Source organism: Hermetia illucens, chromosome 1, assembly GCF_905115235.1.
Source record: "Hermetia illucens chromosome 1, iHerIll2.2.curated.20191125, whole genome shotgun sequence".
Lineage (NCBI taxonomy): Eukaryota > Metazoa > Arthropoda > Insecta > Diptera > Stratiomyidae > Hermetia > Hermetia illucens.
Genome location: NC_051849.1, coordinates 220948092 through 220967079, shown reverse-complemented (window position 1 = coordinate 220967079; position 18988 = coordinate 220948092). Strand labels below are relative to the sequence as shown.

Here is an 18988-nt window from a genome sequence, read left to right as displayed (position 1 = left end):
AGTTTTGGTGACATCCAAATTCGCACCGCTTACTTTTTCATGGTGGTCTCAAACGATGCCGGTGTCGTTACTCGTAACGTAACCATAAACATTTGTATGGCCCTAAGACTTTCATTTTCCGAAACGACGAACACATATGTACCCACTTGCAGCAGATCCTGCGACTTTTGACCGTTAAGTAATCCCAGCTTCCTTTTTAAGGTTTTGTATAAACACAAAACCTTATTAAAATCGGTTTACCGTCTGTCTGTCTGTCGGTCTGTCTGTCTGTCTGTTTGTCCGTCTGTCTGTCTGTCTGTCTGTCTGTCTGTCTGTCTGTCCGTCACACGCATTTTTCTCGGAGACGGTTATAGCGATTGACACCAAATTTGGTAGAAAGGTGGGAACTGTGAACACTCACGCATACAGTGAATTACATCCTTTTACGTCGAATTTAAGGGGGGGTCCCCATACATGCAAAAGGGGGGTGCAAAATTTTTTTTCATCAAATATAGTCATGTGGGGTATCAAATTAAAGGTCTCGATTAGTACTTTTCAAAGCGGATCTTAGTTTTGACATTCGTTGGAAGGGTGGGGAGCGCGGGGGGTTGAAAGTGATCACTTCTTTAAGGGGGCCATTCTCAGAAACTACCAAACCGAAAAATCTGAAAAAAATCAGGAGGCTGCCACTATATGGCGCCTGGGCTCCGAAATACCTTCCATGCCGATATCTGTTTAAATAAAGTTAATAATAGTATATTACTACAATTTTTTGTAATTGGTTAGAAACCCCCCTTAAGTTCATCCTAGTACCAGTGCAGTGATATAGGCTATAATATAGAGCATGATCTTACCAAGTTTGGTGGAAATCGCACTATTACTAACAAAGTTATAATACCTCAAATTTGTTGCTTCTTTGTTTTTTTGTTTCTTCAATATCACCCGAAAGTGGATACTCTCACATAATATATGGATATATTACGTGCTACGTACTAAGAAATACACAAAACCTTTCGTACCTGAAGCGTCCAGCTTCCGGTTTCCCGACTTGTTATTCTGTTCTTCTAAATGAAATGTTTGCTTTACTTTTACCACTTTTTCAGAGCCTTGCTCGAAAGTCAGCTCTTTCTCTGTCGTGGCCCTGAAACTGTAAACACTACTGGATCGCTCTGCGATACTCACTCGTATCTCCTCCTTACTTCGTAATTTTCTTCTATTTATCACTTCCCTTTCTTTACAGTAATCATCCCAAAACTGCTACCTTATCCGTGTCCATTTATCCATCCATTCTGATCCCTTCTGCTTCCTGCGACGCTTCCTATAATGTTATGTACCTTCCTCTACTTCAGTCATGGCACTCGCTCGTTCATCAATTTTACAACTTGGCGAACCATCGCTTTCAATTCGCAATGTGAGTTGTACACTGTTGCTGGATTTCCTATCGTCTGGCACATGCTTGTTGTTACTTCTGTCCTGAAAGTCCTCAAGTTCCTGTCAATCGCTTCTTGCCTCTTCACACTTTCTCTCAGCCAACTTATCACCTCTTGAATAATCACCTCCTCCGGCTTTGCACTGTTCCGCCAGGTATGCTCCTCCTGCTTGCAACTTTCTTCATCTCACATCTTCAGATGAGATCATACTCTTCATGGTCTACTGCTGCTCGGTAGTTTCACTCCTGCTCTTTAGTCACCTCGTGACTGATCATTTCCTGTGATTTTCGAATATCCTGACTGGTACTCTCATGCGACTTGTCAACTTCCTCCTGCCATTTTTCACCTTCTTGCACCATTTCTTCCTTCAGCTTTGGAATGCCATTGGCGTTCTCATGCTGTATTACTTCCTGAACATGGGCTTTTCACCCTAACACACTACAGTTCCCTCTTTTCTTTCATGAGGTTCTTCAGGGGAATCTTCCAATCGCTTTGTAGTTTCTGCTATTTGTTTTGCTACTTCTGGAATACCTTCAAACTTCGATTTTTCATTCTCTTGGGACGCTACTTCCTGAGTGCTTTTCTTTTGTTTTTCTTTTCTTTCGTCCTGTCATGTTGCCATCTCTTCCATAAATTGTATTTGTTTTTCGTCTTCTGGTGCTTCTTCCTACTTTTGCCCTGTTGTCATTTCTTCCATAAATTTTGCCTGCTTTTGGTCTTGTTGCTTTCTAGATTCTTCTGTTGCTTTCTAGACTCTTCTTGTTGCTTTCTAGTCAATTCTTTCATATTTTTTTTGGGTTTTAGAGATAGCTTGCATTAGACTCACAATAGTGTCATCATTTATCGGGGTCGTTCCAGCTGCTTCCTCGCGACCTCGGCATTAATACCTCGCGACTCCAAGGCTTCGCGAAGTCTCTTCTACAGTTCTGCTTTAGTTTCCTCCGTAGGGAGCTGTAACATTAACAGCTCCCTTTTCAGCTGCTCCACTTTCATGCCCGCGAATTTAACCACCCTGACTTATGCCATCCTATCGCTGTCACCAATTGTTACGTTCTTGCTTTACGTAGCTCGTATCACTGGATTGCGTATCACTAGACAAAAGGCCGTTCTATAACTCTAATATAAGCGTTTATTTTTCACTAAATTTGACAGCCGACGTGACTTGTTCCAACTCTAAAACTAGACTGACTCCATGGGCGGACCTCAAACTACTTTGGGCCTTTGACAAAACCTCCTTACTGGCATTCAAGTCATCTGTTAACAATTATCCCAACTAAATATTCGCCCTACTTTTACCCAATTTTAATGTCCTGGCTAATTGTCATTACTACAATTTAAATTGACGTCAGAGATAATTTTCCCAAAGTGATTTTCGTCACAAGATTTTGGGCAGTTTCGACTTCCACCCATAGCAAGCAAGCTATGTGTTCTGTTCTTAGTTTTCACTTAGTCACTGGCTCAAATATTATTGTAGGCGGAGGCTCGTCGGGGGTGCCTACCTCAGAGCCTGAGATAAAGAGGTAGATTGCGCTATCGTGTGTAAAATGGAGCATAATTTTCACTCCGGGCCCTGTCCTCCATGGATTATAACAGTGTCCATGCGGCCAGAGATGGCGTTAGCAGACGTTAGAGTCTTATCTTCTCTTAATTCATTAACCGTTGATACCTAAAAGAAGGAATTTAGAGCTACCAAGGCAAGTTTTTTTTCCAATTTTACATTAATACACACAATAAAAGTATAAAGCAAGCAAGATTTGAGTTCAGCTGGGATTCTTTTGTAAAATCCTTTTTTCAAAGAAATTTCATTTGAATCCATTTTTCTAGAAATTTGCTGGATATAAAGTGACGTCACGAGGAGGTACCATCCGTATTCCAAGACCCAAAAGACAACCTATCGACATATCCGAGTATAACTTCCAAAAGTTTGCTGTAACATATTTCGCCGCAAATGTATCTGCGCACTATAACAAGAGACCTCTAAAATCATCATTGTTAGGCCACCCGCTTCCTTTAGATGAAATATCATCGCAGGTATTTATTCTATTATTTACTTTATTCTATATATATTAGAAATATCTATTAATCTACCTCATCAACAGTCTATTTGGATAACTATCCTTCGTTTCATGGGAGACATGGCTGAAGCTAAATATGAAATTGACGATGACGATGAAGATGGTCCTAGTAAAGTTCCGGTTATGCAAAGATTAACTGTGAGCCTTAGTCGAGGAGTTGTGCAAAGTAAGGAATTTCAGGACGCTTTGAAGTCAATGAAGGAAGGTAGCGAACAACAACGGCTTGTCAGGAAAACCTTGAAAAGAAAGACCAAACTACCGGAAATCCTTAAGAAAGCTTTGGACAACAGTGAAGAGGTGGAATATTATCACCAATGGTTGAGTATTCGCAGCTCAAATCTAGAAAAATTGCATTTCATAATTGGACATGGGATACTAAGACCAGAACTGAGGTTAGCCTTTTTGTCGAAATTATACATTTTGGTAAAAGATATAAAATTAATTAGATGGCTGGATAGGCAGCATATGTATACTCTTTACTCGGGATTATTACATTATTACTAAAAGAATCGGAGCCATCATTACCTTTGTATTTTAGAATTTTGTACCCGGGGAGGGCTAACATACTAGAAATCGCACGGGTTTTATCTAAAATAGTTCTATTTGTGGAATTATCTGAAAAAAATATAAACTGGCGCAGTTACTTGCAACTGACTTCCCATTTGGTGTTTCATATTGGGTTGAGTTTTATTCATATTCTTGTTGGCTCCATAGTTAAGTATCATCTTCTTAGACGCAATACGGAGTCGGGCCCATCTGGTGTCTGCTCTATGTAATTTCTCCGTAAAAACCTTTCCGTAAAAAGTTTTATTTAGTACGCCTTACTGAATAATTGGACCTTTTTAAAGGCCGTTTATAAAACATGTCAGTCTAGTTAGTCTTCCTCTTGCTTCGTAGAGTACTAGGTACTATGATATATCACCAGGCGAGGTTGGCTTATTCTAGCTAGGGTTCCTATCTTCAACCTTTGACACTTAAAACCGTGCTTTCCAGGTCTTTCCTGTTTCTTACAGTTTACGTTAGATATTCCAATCTTCCTGATGCACTATCATTCACAGAAACAGATTGTCCGGTATCAGTATTTATTTCCTCTAGGTTTTTACACAAATCCAGGAATCTTGAACAGCGAAAGAACAAGCACTCCAAGTCCTCTTCCCATAGGAAAGTCCCTGAATATTCGTTGATAGGGATTAACTAGTTAAAAAATTAGGGTACTAACAAATGTGACCAAAGCGTACTAGTTTAGTATAGTTAACTGGGGGGAGCCGCAGCAGTTAGGCCCATTGTACTATCCCCGTAAGTTGCCTATTCAATGGCTTTCCGCCTACGGTGTTCGCAGGCTTTAGCCAATCTGAGAACATTCTCCAGAGGCAGTCCCGTCAAAAGCCCAACTAGAGTTTTTATGTCCCACTTCATAAGGGACAACAAAAATGCCGCTCTAGTGGCCCTAGACTCTTTCACAAGGATTTTCGCTTGCCGGCAAGAGACCAAATTTCTCCACTCGGTTGTGTGAACCTTGCAATTTCACCCTTCAGAGTAGACTTGACAGTCGATGGTGGGATTCCAAGAGTTGGTTCTGGCCCCACCATTGTTGATCCAGACCCTCGGCGAGCCAGTCTGTCAGCCTCCTCATTACCGGCGATGTTGGAGTGCCCCGGCACCCACATCAGGAATGTTTCGTTAATTCGGCCAAGTTTCAGCAGCACCTGATGACACTCCACATCAACTGGCTTGATATGTCGTTGCCATTTAGTGCTGATAATGCCGCCCGACTGTCGGAACAGATTCGAATGGTGCGACTCTTCCATTTTTGTCGCAGAAATCCTTCTGCTGCCAATGAAATGGCATATATCTTCGCCTGGAATATGGTCGCCATTTTTCCGAGGGGTCAGGCCACTTCTATAATCGGATTCTCCGAGAAAACCTCTGCGCCCGATCCATCCTCCATGACTGACCCGTCGGTGAAGATTATTAGGTCTGTAATCTGAAAAGACTCATGGCCAAAAGGGTACTAAATAGTACTTTTATACGAACGTAGTTGGATTCATGCAACTAGAAAAGGGTTTCACCTCTGTTGTTGTTGTATTCTATACCGTGTCTATGAATATCGTGTAATTTGACTATAAAAATTGTTGGTACACTGCGAAAGTGGTTCTAGGGGAGAGGAGGCACATCCAAGCACGTAGCAGATGGCGCAATGAAAACACCAAAATATTTATTATTGATTCGGGAGGCATATAGAATTGGCATGAATATTATACAACATCAATTCTGGAAGATAAACGGTTGCTGTACGCTTAAGGTGGCGTTTTGTAAAAAAATAAGGCACAACACATTAAAATATACTTCCATGTTCTAGCTAATAAATACCAATCTACTTATTCTTGTCGTTTTGAAGCCCCAAGTTAACTGATTCCTCCTACCATGCTTGACAGTTGCATGTATCCCGCTAGTTTTAAACTGTGCGTTGGTTTACCTATAAAAGCCCTGAGGTACCTAAAAAAGTCCTGAGATACTTCAAAAGGTACTAAATTTAGAACTTTTGGTACTAAAAAGTCAACATTGGTATTAACCTGTATGTCCACGGACCCTTCTATGAGTCCTTTTGTTGTCGTTGCCATTTGTTTATAGATCTCCTCACCGTTCGATGTTGTTCGTCTGTTATAGAATAACGTTATATTATTTAGATACATTAAGCGAAATCATTCGCGAAATGACGAGTACTACGTTATCTGAGACAAATAGAAGGCGGAGGTCTTTAAGGCTGCCCCTCTGTAGACCCCATTCAGTTTATTTGCGTTGTATGAGATATATAGTGCTCTTCTCGAAACTGGTGTTGAACAGGGCAATGTAGACCCCACTACCCTCGTTATAAGCAGTTTAAAGACATACTGTGGTTTTTCTACGTTATCCGGCCTACACACACTGGATACTGAATGTTGCAAGTACCACTTTAAACTGAACTTGTCCCCATTATCACTCCCTCCTGACTTGTTATAGTATGTTCGTTGTCCTCTGTTCTATTATGGGTTTATACCGATTCAGTGTGCCCTTCTTGTTGGATAATTTGCAGTAATAGAATAGGGCATGTGATATGTGAAGGTAAACGGCCCTTTAATTCTCCCAGCATAATTCTATGGGTTTATATCCGTTTCTCTATAGAGCTGCTCTTTTTCTTGCTTAATCTGTCGTCCGTACTGCTTTCTAAATTACTCATCTCGTTGAAAAGCTGTGATACAACGGAGTCCAAACGCACACCAGCTTCTGGCGCAGTTCGCTGCGGTGGAAAGGGTGGTCTAGCTGATTAGCGAGCAATACCGAAACAGAGACCTAGCTTTATTGCACCTCGACTTTTCGGGTACTGATCCTGGTAGGCGGAAGTTTACAAATGGTTGTTTCGCCAACAGTCAGACTTGCGTTCAACATTTTTCCTTGTCGTTGGAAGGTAGCGCGACTCGAGCTGATCAGCAAGGAAAAAGCAGACCCAAAGCTGCCGTCTGCATACGTACCGCTGTGTATGCTTGACCCGGCCGGGAAAGCGCTGAAACGATCCGCGTCGCTGGGGACTGTTCATCGATCCGAGGCACACAGCCGGCGATCTAGACCGATAGTGCTCCTCATAACGCTTGATATCAGAAGTGCCTTTAATTCCGAAAGATGGTCAGATATGCTAGGCACATTAGAAAATTCATTCCAAGGATCACGCTCTCTCTTCCGGATATTGCGGGATTATCTGAAAGACCGTTCGGTGTGTGTCCCGATAGCTGACTGTTTAGAGCACAAAGCTGTCGTACGGAAGGTCGCGATTCAAATCTCAATGGTGGAAATGGGATTTGTATCGTGATTTGACATCGGATACCAGTCGACTCAGCTGTGAATGAGTACCTGAGTCAAATCAGGGTAATAATCTCGGGCGAGCGCAATGCTGATCACATTGCCTCCGACAATGTACTGTAGTGTACCGTTACGGTCATGAATGAAGTGCTCTAACACACTTGAAAGTCTTGATCCAATTGGATTGTTGCCCCAACGATTATTATTATTATTATCTGAAACATTGCTCTCTGCTCTATGATACGCCTTGGGACAGAGGGGGATGGAGATCACGTCTGGAGTAGCACAAGCATCGATCCTAGGGTCGGACCTGTGGAACGCTTCCTACGATAGTCTGCTGAGATTCTATATGCCTGAAGAGTCGCGCCTGGTCGTTTATGCAGACGACGCTGCGGCGATTGCTGTCGGAACAAGCGCAAAGCAGACTTGGCATATTGATGCTACGGGTAGGCGGATGGATTATTGCTCATAGTTTAAACCTTGCACTAGAGAAAACCGAGGTGGTCATCTTGACCAGGAATAGAATGCCGACCATCAATCGGGAAGTTGGCTAATGAGTCAAAACCAGCTGTTAAATACCTCGTATTGCTCGTGTTGCATATTATGTTCGGGCTCTTCTTATTGCAAAGAAGATTGAACTCGACCGGCGGAGGGACCGGATGGCAAGGGTTTCCTTGAACTAACAACTCCTTTCCTCCCCTCCCCTCCCCTCCCATTGGTGAAAGTAATGTGTCAAATGGTTTCTGACTAGTTTTCTGATGGCAGGGAGGTGCTTAGTTGGTAGTCTTTTTTTTTGAGGAGGTGGAAATCTTCAAAAGACACTGGCCTGGACACGCCAGCGTGTGGGATTCTTACCCACTAAAACCACCCCCGACTCCCTCCAAGCCCCGTGGAACCACCGTACGGTATTACATCACAGGGCGGAGTCAGCTTATTTTAGCTTCGTCTCCTTTCGTCTCTACGCGGCGTACGTAACCGCGCTTTTCTGATCTCCTCTGCCTTTCGCAGTTTGCTCTGGATAGATACGACCATGGAGTTGATCGCATCCCAGTCTTCCTGATATGTTAGCATTCTTCGCACCAGATTCTCTGGTACAAGCACCTCTCCTAGAGTCTCCTCTAGGTTCTTCCTATCCTCCACAAACATTGGACAGTGGAAGAATACATGCTCTGGGTCCTCTGGGACTCCATCGCAGTTTGGACAGTCGGGTGAGGTGTCCAGTTTAAACCTGAACAGGTACTGGCGATATCCTCCATGGCCCGTGAGAAATTCAGTAAGATTATAATTAATCTCACCGTGCCGTCTCTCCAACCACTCCCTGATGGCAGGGATGAGCCTGTGTGTCCACCGACCCTTTCCCGAGCTTTCCCAATGCTCTTGCCACCTATTTAGCGATCTCTCCCTTTCGGCGTTCTTCGTCTGCGATAAAGGAGAGATAGACTTCACATTATATATATTCGTCATCTCATCTGCCAAGATGTCAATGGGCATCATTCCAGAAATGACGAATGCTGCATCATCTGAGACAGTCCTGAATGCCGAGCACACTCTTAGGGCTGTTCTTCTGTAGACTGAACTCAGTTTGTTACCTTTAAATGTAACCTGCAAAGCCTTTCCCCAAACTTGAGCTGCATAGAGCAGGATCGAACTCACTACCCTAGTTATAAGCAACCTGGAAGCATGCCGTGGCCCTCCCACGTTCGGCATTATTCTTGCCAGGGACACACTCGCAGTGGATGCTTTGTCATAGACATACTGCACGTGTGTCTTATAGCTAAGCTTCCCATCTATCATCACTCCCAAGTATTTGATCGCAGACTTAGAAGTGATGATATGATTCCCAATTTGAATACGGGCAAAATTTCTTTCATGGCGCTTGGTGATAAGGACCGCTTCCGTTTTTTCCTCCGCAAGTGTCAGACCAGAACTCTCAAGCCAACCCTTAACAGCACTGATCGCTTCGCATGAGTATAACTGCGACAACAACCCGCGCTATATCATCGGCGTAGCCCACCACCGTGGCTTCCTCCGGAAGGGAAAGATTAAGAACATCGTTGTACATGATGTTCCACGGCAATGGGTCCAGTACGGAGCCCTGTTGGACACCCGCGGAGACAACGTACTCCTGGGGTCCACCATTGGTGTCATACCAAAGCCTCTGTTCTTGTAAATAGCTGTTGATAATAGCTGCAAGATAAGCGGGAACACCAATCTTCGCTAGAGATTCCCGTATTAGGTTCCAATTGGCCGTATTGAATGCATTTCTCACATCCAGGGTCACCACTATGCAATATTCGCTATTACTGCCCCTTCCGTGGATTGCATCTTCGGCCAAGCCAATAACCATTTTGATGGCATTAATGGTTGATCTGGCTTTACGAAACCCATACTGCCGATCTGAGAGACCTCCCTGGCTCTCAACAACCGGAAGTAATCTATTATGGATTACTCGCTCTAGCATTTTGCCCACAGTGTCCAAAAGACAATTAGGTCTGTACGAGGTTGGCTCACCTGGTGGTTTGTCAGCCTTAGGCAGTAACACCAACTTCTGTCGTTTCCATGATGCAGGAAATATCCCCTCGGACATGCACGCCTCGAACAACTCAGCGAACATGTCCGGTCTGGATTTCACGGCAAGCTTAAGGGCCTTATTCGGCACGCCATCCAGACCCAGAGCTTTATTATCTCCTATCCTAGTGCAGATCTCCAGCAGCTCGTCACGGGTGACTGGCGGTATTGCCGTGTCGTTCAGAGGTCGCTGGAAGCTGTCTATGCCCTCCTCTTGCTGAGGGAATAACCCCTGGATAATTTTTAACAAGAGTGTAGGACACGTGATCTGCGGAGATGATCGGCGTCTGAATCGCCCCATCACGATTCTATAGGCGCTCCCGCACGGGTTTACGTCCGCTTCTAAACAGAGCTCCTTAAACCATTCCCTCTTGCTCCGTTGGATGGCGAGCTTGAGGGTGCTGCGGGCTTCCTTATAGGCGCGCTCTTTTTGCCCTTGGTCGATTCTGCCTACCGCTCTTTGAGCCGCTCTTTTGGCTTGGTGACAGGCTAATCGAAGGATGGCCAGTTCAGCATTCCACCAGTAGTTTGGTCTTCTACTGGGGAATGAGCACCTCCTCGGCATGGACGTATCACACGCTTCGGCGATGCATTGGACCACATGGGCAGCTCTTTCCGTAGAGGCGCCTGCTTTATTAGGTTGGTCTAACCATACCTCCATGAAGGTTTGCTCATCCAGAGCTTTAGCGGACCAGCCTGACATCTTTCTCGGTTTCGGGCATGATGATCTTATGCCCGGTGACTCCACCCATAGCCCAAAGAAGATCGCCTGGTGATCGCTGTGGGTGTAGTGGTTGCGGACACACCAAGACATACTACGTGCCAGTGCAGGGCTGACAAAAGTTAGGTCTACGATTGAGGTAGACCCCCCTTGTGTCAGGCTTGGTGGGGCGCAACAGCTGTACACATATACCCCGTTTATTTTCGCCCACACAAAGCCGCTGTATGTCTGATTCCCAATACATTGGATGGCTTGTCGACCGCATGCCCATATCGCCGCTCCACCAGACGAATCAATAACCTACACGCCACCGTGACGGTTTCTATAGGGTTCGCTAATGATGGCAATTTCCACCTGGGATTCGTAGATGGTCTGCTCGAGTAAATCTTGAGCGACCCTACAATGATTGAGGTTTATTTGAATAAACCTCATTTTTTCATTGAAGTCAGCGCCTTCCTAAATTCCGGGCATTTAGCACTTGCGGCAATATGCCGGTAATCTCGTCCCTCACTTCCTTCGCATAATAAGCATTTGGCGTCCTTATTGCACGCTTTGGCAATATGGCCTTTCTCCCCACACCTTCTGCATCGATCGGACCGATCAATGCCGCTGGTGCATGCCTTCGCGAAATGGCCAAACGCGAGGCACTTGAAGCACCTCTTTAGAGAAATCTGCTCTCTCAGACGGCAAACAACCCATCCGATTCGAACCTTCCCGGCCGCCAATAACTTCTGCGCGGAGTCCACTGGCAATCGCAATGTGGCCGTCTGAGTATTGCCATAGGCTTTCCGCAAACTCACAATAGACTCTTCGGCAAGTTCCTCCAACTTGAACTGTTCCATCAAGGCAGTGCAAATTTCTCCTTTGGATGTCACTTCATCGAGATCCTTGCACTGTATATAGTTGGTAGTCTGACTGTTGGGGGGAGTCGAACACTCTGTGCGTAATGCATTTACCCACCCTACTCGAAAAAAAAGAGAATAAAATGACAGTATCACATTAAAAGTTAGTAGTCCCATATACGAAAAGCATATATCATACATTATAGCCTACGAACTAAAATTAAATGGAATCGAAATGTCTAGAAATTCACAAAATTTTTAAAACTTGAATCTCTGAGTTTTCGGTTCCTCAATTATATTTGAATGGGATGGACTATCTCGTCTTCTGGAGTGAGAGTAAGACGAAACTCGTGAGTTTCTGTTCACTTCTAAGGACTAATCAAACAACATTCCACAGAAATTTAACTCCCGACCGGACATATACAGTTCTTTATCCAGCTTTTTAAATGTTCATACTCTAAGTTGTTTTTATGTATCTTGTATCTATCTCTTTGCTCCTACACATTTAATCTATAAAAATTAGAATATAAACCCTATGCCCTTTGTTTTTCAGGGATGAAATCTATTGTCAAATTTGTAAGCAATTGACCAACAACCCCAATCACACATCATTCGCCAAAGGATGGATATTATTGTCGTTGTGTTTAGGATGCTTCCCACCAACAGATAAATTCCAAATGTATCTAAGAAGTTTCCTTCGATCAGGACCAGAGCTTTATGCACCTTACTGTGAAAACCGATTGGATAGGACATTAAAGGTTTTGCTTTTTGTCAATTTATCTGAAATTGATCTAATTGATCCACGAATAAGGACACTGAGATATCTTATATCTTGCATTAATGACTACAGTTCCCGATAAGTTTGTTTTATGACAAATTCTAGTATTTTATGTTTTGTTTCTATGTTTTCCAACGGATTTGCTTCCTAAGATGACTTTTTCTGAGATGACGAGGTAATCTTTCACTTTACAATTATTTTTAGAATGGGACCAGGACACAACCACCCTCCTGGCTAGAGTTGCAAGCAACCCGTAGCAAAACTCCTATAAGTTTGATGATAATGCTAATGGACGGTACTGAGAAGAAGTTACAGGTGGATTCCGCCTCGACTGCCCGAGAAGCTGTCGCTCAGCTGGCACAAAATATTGGCCTTCGAGATGTCTTTGGCTTCTCTATTTTCATAACGCTTTTCGATAAAGTTATGTCACTGGGAAATGGACAGGAACATATAATGGATGCCATTTCAAATTGTGAACAATACGCCAAGGAACAAGGAATGAATGATAGGAAAGCCCCCTGGAAGCTGTTTTTAAGGAAGGAAGTATTTGCTCCGTGGTATAATCCAGCGGAAGATGAATTAGCGACAAATCTAATTTACAAACAGGTGAACTTAATGTTAAGTCAAATTATAACAAATAGATTGAGGTCAAGCTGCTTTAATTTTTTTATCCTTTTATACAATACAAATTCTTGTTATTCTGAAGGTTACGCGCGGAATAAATTTCGGTGAATATAGATGCAAAAGTGACAAAGACATTGCCATCATAGCTTTGCTTCAATACTACGTTGACCACGGTGCAACAATGGACCTGCAGGTATTTACGCTTCTATTTATCTTTGTGCACGATAAAGTTCATATCACAAGTTTTCCCTTAGATTTTACGTCATAGCTTACCACATTATATCCCAAAGGACCTTCTCGCTCCTGGGGAAAGAGCCTTACAGAAATGGGAAAAACTTGTTGCGGAAGCGTTTGAAACGCATGACTATATTCGAAATAAGGTACCGAAAAAATGTGCGAAAGAAGATATCTCCATTTTTGCACAAATTAATTGGCCCATGATGTTCTCGCGGTTCTTTGAAGCAGTAAGAAAGAGCGGACCGAAATTAATTAGTGATAATCTCATCATAGCAGTTAACTCGACTGGCGTCTATTTGGTTGACGAAACTGAACAAGTGTTGGTTAGTGTCGTCATACAGCCCTTTCAGGCTAAAGGGACCATGAGCTTAAAAAAGGAGAAAGGACGAAAAATGTATTAAAACTTCTATCGTTTCAGGCTGAATTCACATATCCTGAGATTCTTTCGGTATCTTCAACGGAAGATGAAAACTCCAACATTGACGAACTCAGCATTAATACCATCCAGGGAGAAGATTTTACTTTCAAATGCTTCGACTCTAAAGATGTATCACTTCTAATCAATTATATTCTAACCAATTTGAAAGGTCGTTCCCTGTATGGTGTTGCAACGCAAAATTATAGTAATCCTTCCAACCCGAAAGGTTATCTTGAATATAATAAAGGAGACCTTATCAAGTTTGCTAAAGGTACCAGTGGGGTCGATATTCTCCGGGACCCAAAATCATGGGCTCTCGGTGAATGTAATGGAAAAATAGGCGAGTTTCCAGCGGAAACTGTTTATGTCTTGCCAGTTATTATGGAACCGCCTGAGTTTGTACTGAAACTTTTCAGAGGTGGAGTGACTAAACAGAGAAAATATGCTTCGGAAAATTATAACACGCTTCAAAGGAAGAAGCTGCATACCCTAAAGAAATTCGCAGATGAACATTTTAGAACGAATGCACCGTAAGTTTGTCATTAAATTGGTATACGTCTTTTATTAACCATGAATGAAATTTTATGCAAAGGGCTCCACGACTATCCTACACCATGCAAGCAGCAAGAACTCGCCCTGATGATTTATGGAAACATTGCAGGGATCCTATCAAAGCTCCACTTCTGCAAAGACTACAGCACAATCCTGAATTGTTTGACAAAGCCGTTTCCATATTTGGTTATATTTTGAAAGTATATTTCGAAGCTCCTTCCTTATCCACGTCCACCCCTAACGAAATTCATTTTTTTTCAGTACATGGGTGATATACCCAGTGGTCGATTAGGTGTCAGCACTGATCTTATTTTCCGTCCAGCATTGGAAGATGAAAACATACGCGACGAAGTCTATTGTCAAATAATGAAACAATTGACCGAAAATAAAGTTCAAATAAGTGTGGAACGGGGTTGGGATTTGATGTGGCTCGCTACAGGAATTATGACACCCACATCAGTATTACTCAGAGAATTGATGGAATTTTTGAGGACCCGTACATATCCGATTGCTGCAGAGTGCCTCAAGCGCCTTAAAAAGACTTTGAATGTGGGGAAACGTAAACACCCTCCCCACATTATTGAGGTGGAGGCAATACAGAAGAGGATTATGCAGATATTCCACAAGGTAAGTAATTGCTTATGTGAGCGTATAGTGACTGCCGAGGTCCTCTCTTCAAAGTCTCATTATCCCAGAAAAAAAAACAAAACGTTTTAATCCACTAGAGTTCCTAATATAATAGGAGAAGTGAAACATTTTTTTGCACTCGATACGCTTAGTCGCGCACTGCGCCCTGCGATCTGCTTAGTCGATAAGCCATAATGAAATTTTGGGGAACGGTATTTCCCAATAATTCAAGATCCGCATCTGATTTTTTGGAGTTTCATTTATTTCAACTTCATTTATCTAACCAACACATTGATTATCACAATTTGATTACAGCTGTCTATAACGAATTCTAATACAAAAATACTGATTGAAATTTGACGAGATAAAACGTAACTTGCTCTTCTCTGGCCGGCGGATAAGACTTGAGTCCCGTGAGATAGTTGGCAAAATGTCGTTATTGACATTTGTTCCCCAGCCTAAGGTCAGACCATCAGCTATTCTCTGCATCTTTAGAATGCGGCGGTGGAGACGAATCACACAATCGTGTCCCGGTTCGCGCCTCCGATGTGCCGCCACATCAATTCGCCCCCAGCTGAAACCGCGCGGGTTCAGTGAAACAATCCATCCGCGTAATCCCGCCAATGGGGATCACTGGGTGAATCTGAAGTTTCGTGGGCGCTTTTTCGAAGCGGCCGAAGGGGCACTCGTATGGTGTTTGCAGCGGCTTCCGACCGGCGTCCACTCTAATGAGCACCTGTCTGCATGTCTCAAGATCCCAGGGGGTTGTGACCTCCAATGCCCCGTGTCGGGACAGTGGAGTAGGTCTCACCTTCGAAATCGCGTCCCTGAGGAGATGCAGCATTCCCGAGTCGATTAACCCTGCTCTGCTGTCCAGTACAGGGTAGACGGCGAGGTATAGATTCTCCTCGTACATCATTTCTGCTGGGCTGGCCGCGAATTCCTCTCTATGGGCTGTGCGGAGGCCGAGGAGGACGAAAGACAAGGACCGCGACCACGACGGATGGTCGCGGGCCATTAAGATGGCTTTCAGCGTCCGGTGCCAACAATCCAGCATACCATTGGATTATAAATGGTATACAGTAGCCCCTTGACAGAGGGCCTCGGAACGTGATTGTACCGTAATGTCAGACAGAGGTATTGCTTCAGGCCACCGCGTAACCCTGTCGATGATTTTGAGGCAATACTTGAATCGGTGCGAGTCTCGCAAAGGGCCGATGATATCGAGATGAGAAAGGTTTGAAAGCGTTTGGTTGACCTAGGGAATACGCCTACTTCCTTTCGTACGAGCTTGTTGACCTTGCACTCCTGCCACACGATGTACTGTTTGGCCCATGAGTTTACATCCTTGTTCATGGACGGCCAGAAGTATTTTACGGTGTTTAACCGGTTTGTCGTCTTGATGCCTGGGTGCACAAGACCGTGTATTGCGTGAAATACTTCCCTGCGAAAATCGGTCAGAATAAATGGCCTGGGTCTCTTATCTGAGTTCTCGCAGAGTAAATAAGACTTTGAGCTGAAAATTAGAAACTCCTCTTTCGCGCATCGACGAACACAGCCAAGGGTGCATATGGTTGAGGAAATGGCTATAGTGGCCTCAGCAGATCCCGCAGCCTCGCGGGAGTCTTTAATTTTGGGCCCAGACAAGTATTATAGGTGTTCAGGTTCGTTTGGTCATGAGCGACCTTGGTCAAGAAACGGCGATAGAAGTTTAATATGCCGAAGAACCTTCGCAGATCCTTTACCGGGGTTAACCTAACGTTGTCTGGGTCAGGTTGGATACCATCAGGGGTTATCAAGTGACCGAGGAATTTTACCTGCCTCTGGAGAAATCTGTATTTATCAACGTTTAGGACAAGACCCGCTTCAAGAAGACGTTGAAAAATGCACTCGAGATGTTTTAAGTGCTCAAATTCTGAAGAGGAAGCGACCAAAACATCATCCATGTAAGCGAAATAAAAGTTTAAGTTTCGTAAGACAGAGCGGATGTACTTCTGGAAAGTCTGGGTAGCGTTGCACAAGCCGAAAGTCATCCTAGTGAACTCGAAGAGTCCGAAAGGTGTGCAGATAGCCGTTTTCGGAATGTCTTCGGGAGCGGTAAGGATTTGGTGGTACGCCTTGGCTAGATCCAAGGTGGTAAGAATACAGTAATTTGTAAGCGATTGCATAAAATCGTGGATGAGTGGAATGGGATATCGATCTGGAACTGTTTGGGCATTCAGACGCCTATAATCTCCACATGGCCGCAATTCGTCGTTTGGCTTAGGGACCAAATGAAGTGGAGAGGCCCAACAACTACTGGAAGGTCAACAGATACCCTGTTTCAAAAAGTCTTCAAACTTTTTCTTCCCAGCAGTAAACTTTTGGTGTGAGAGTGAACGCACTTTTGAGAAGATTGGAGAGCCGGTAGTGTTGGTGTGGTGTTGCACCTCGTGCATAGCCGGCTTCGAGAAATTACTTTCCGTAGTTATGTACAGGGCAAACTGACACTTCCGCGCGTGTCGACCAGGAAGCAACGTCTTTATAGGGGGTCGAAGATTGTAAGGCGACGTGGTATTGCGCTTCGGGTAGCCGTCGCCAAGGTACCCAGCGAGCCTAATTTTGTTACGTAAATGTACATCTGGTGGTACATTTAGTCGCTGAAACTCAGGGTCCCGGCGTGCAACTACCCGAAGGCATATTTCGGGAAACAGACCTCGACCTTGATTGTGATCGATATCTACCTCCGGAACGCAAATTATCAACCGTCGCTGCCAGCTTTGTGGCGTCGACTAGTGTCATCACCATGGTCTTAAGCTCCTCCACTTCCCAAGTTGTGTCTTGGGAAACTTCCGCAACCATGGGGCACGCGTACACCTCGTGTGCTATGTCAGCCGTAGCGGACAACACCTCCAATGATCCCGAGTCCACGCAGGCCAAGATGACGCAGGTGCTCTCCGAGAGTCCTTGCAGCCAGAGAGACATTAGCAGCTAAGACTTTATCCCCATCCAGCTGCTTCATTTCTCGAAGCAACTGGTGGGGGTACGGTCGCCTAGCCTCAGTTTATTCAGCATGTGATCAAACTTTGGTTCTTCACTCACTGAAAGGCCCCGGATCAGCTGCTCCTTCACTCGGGTATACAAGCACTCCTCAAGTACGTGCGAAACAAACCCTATGGCCTCTAACTAATTGTATGTATTTTCAAAAAAGAAAAATATACTTGAACTTTTCTAATATGAAATTTTAAAATTCACAATGACATCCTTTAACGATATAATCAATTCTTATCTTTTCAGATCTATTTTCCAGATGATACCGTAGAAGCCTTTGAAATCGAATCTTCCACCCGTTGTGAAGATTTATGTAACATTATTGCCAAGCGTCTCAACATAAAATCTTCCGATGGCTTTAGCTTATTCGTGAAAATTGCTGATAAAGCCTTCTCGATCCCGGAAAACGATTTCATTTTCGACTTCATAAACGAACTTGTCGATTGGGTGAAGGAGACAATGCCATCCAGAAACACTGACCAACAGATAAACTGCCAATATCAATTGTTCTTCATGAAGAAGCTATGGGTCAATACAGTTCCAGGGAAGGATATCAATGCAGATATAATATTCTACTTCCCGCAAGAAGTTCCAAAATATCTGAATGGTTACTATAAAGTGAGCAAGGAAGAAGCAATCAAATTTGCCGCGTTTCTATATAGAATTCAGTTCAAAGATAATATGAACCCTCTGCAGCGTCCAGTTGAGATTCTTTCACGTCTCATTCCTGAAGATCTAATAAGTATACTTCGGCCGGAAGATTGGCGAAAGCAGATAACAAATGCATTGATTTCACTGGGTAATGTGGAAGCTGACGAGGTTAAAGAACTATTTCTGCAGAAAATATCTAAATATTCAATGTTTGGATCGACATTTTTCGTGGTGAAACAAACCAACGACCCACATTTGCCTGGAACTATTCTTATTGCAATCAATCGAAATGGATTCAACATACTCGATCCTAGATCGAAAGACTTACTGGTGTCCTATCCATTTTCGCAATTGAATGGCTGGAGCTCAGGGAATGCATTTTTCCAAATTCGGTTTGGAAATATGATTGGTGCAACGAAACTACTTTGTACTACGACACAAGGATATAAAATTGACAATTTGCTATCGTCATATATCAAGTACTTGAAATCTTTTGTATTAGAAGTTCCATAATATCTCGTTAAATATTTAATGATCAATCAAACAGTAATAAAATTACAATACATATTAAATGCGATTCTTTGTCATATATGCCATTAATTGTGATTAATAAATAGACCTG

At 43.5% G+C, this 18988-nt stretch overlaps 1 protein-coding gene across 2 annotated transcripts in view; it reads left to right on the top strand.

Moving 5' to 3' along the window:
- The window catches only part of LOC119653923 (myosin-VIIa-like), a 72372-nt gene extending 53384 nt beyond the window's left edge, over positions 1–18988 (top strand). For both annotated transcript variants that reach the window (XM_038059091.1, XM_038059086.1), the window contains exons 10-19: positions 3234–3440; positions 3509–3876; positions 12003–12207; positions 12432–12833; positions 12934–13044; positions 13106–13411; positions 13507–14036; positions 14099–14258; positions 14320–14685; positions 17962–18988. In XM_038059091.1, coding sequence (XP_037915019.1) covers positions 3234–3440; positions 3509–3876; positions 12003–12207; positions 12432–12833; positions 12934–13044; positions 13106–13411; positions 13507–14036; positions 14099–14258; positions 14320–14685; positions 17962–18879 — 3573 coding nt within the window. In that variant the 3' untranslated portion in view covers positions 18880–18988. The remainder of the gene's footprint in view (positions 1–3233; positions 3441–3508; positions 3877–12002; positions 12208–12431; positions 12834–12933; positions 13045–13105; positions 13412–13506; positions 14037–14098; positions 14259–14319; positions 14686–17961) is intronic.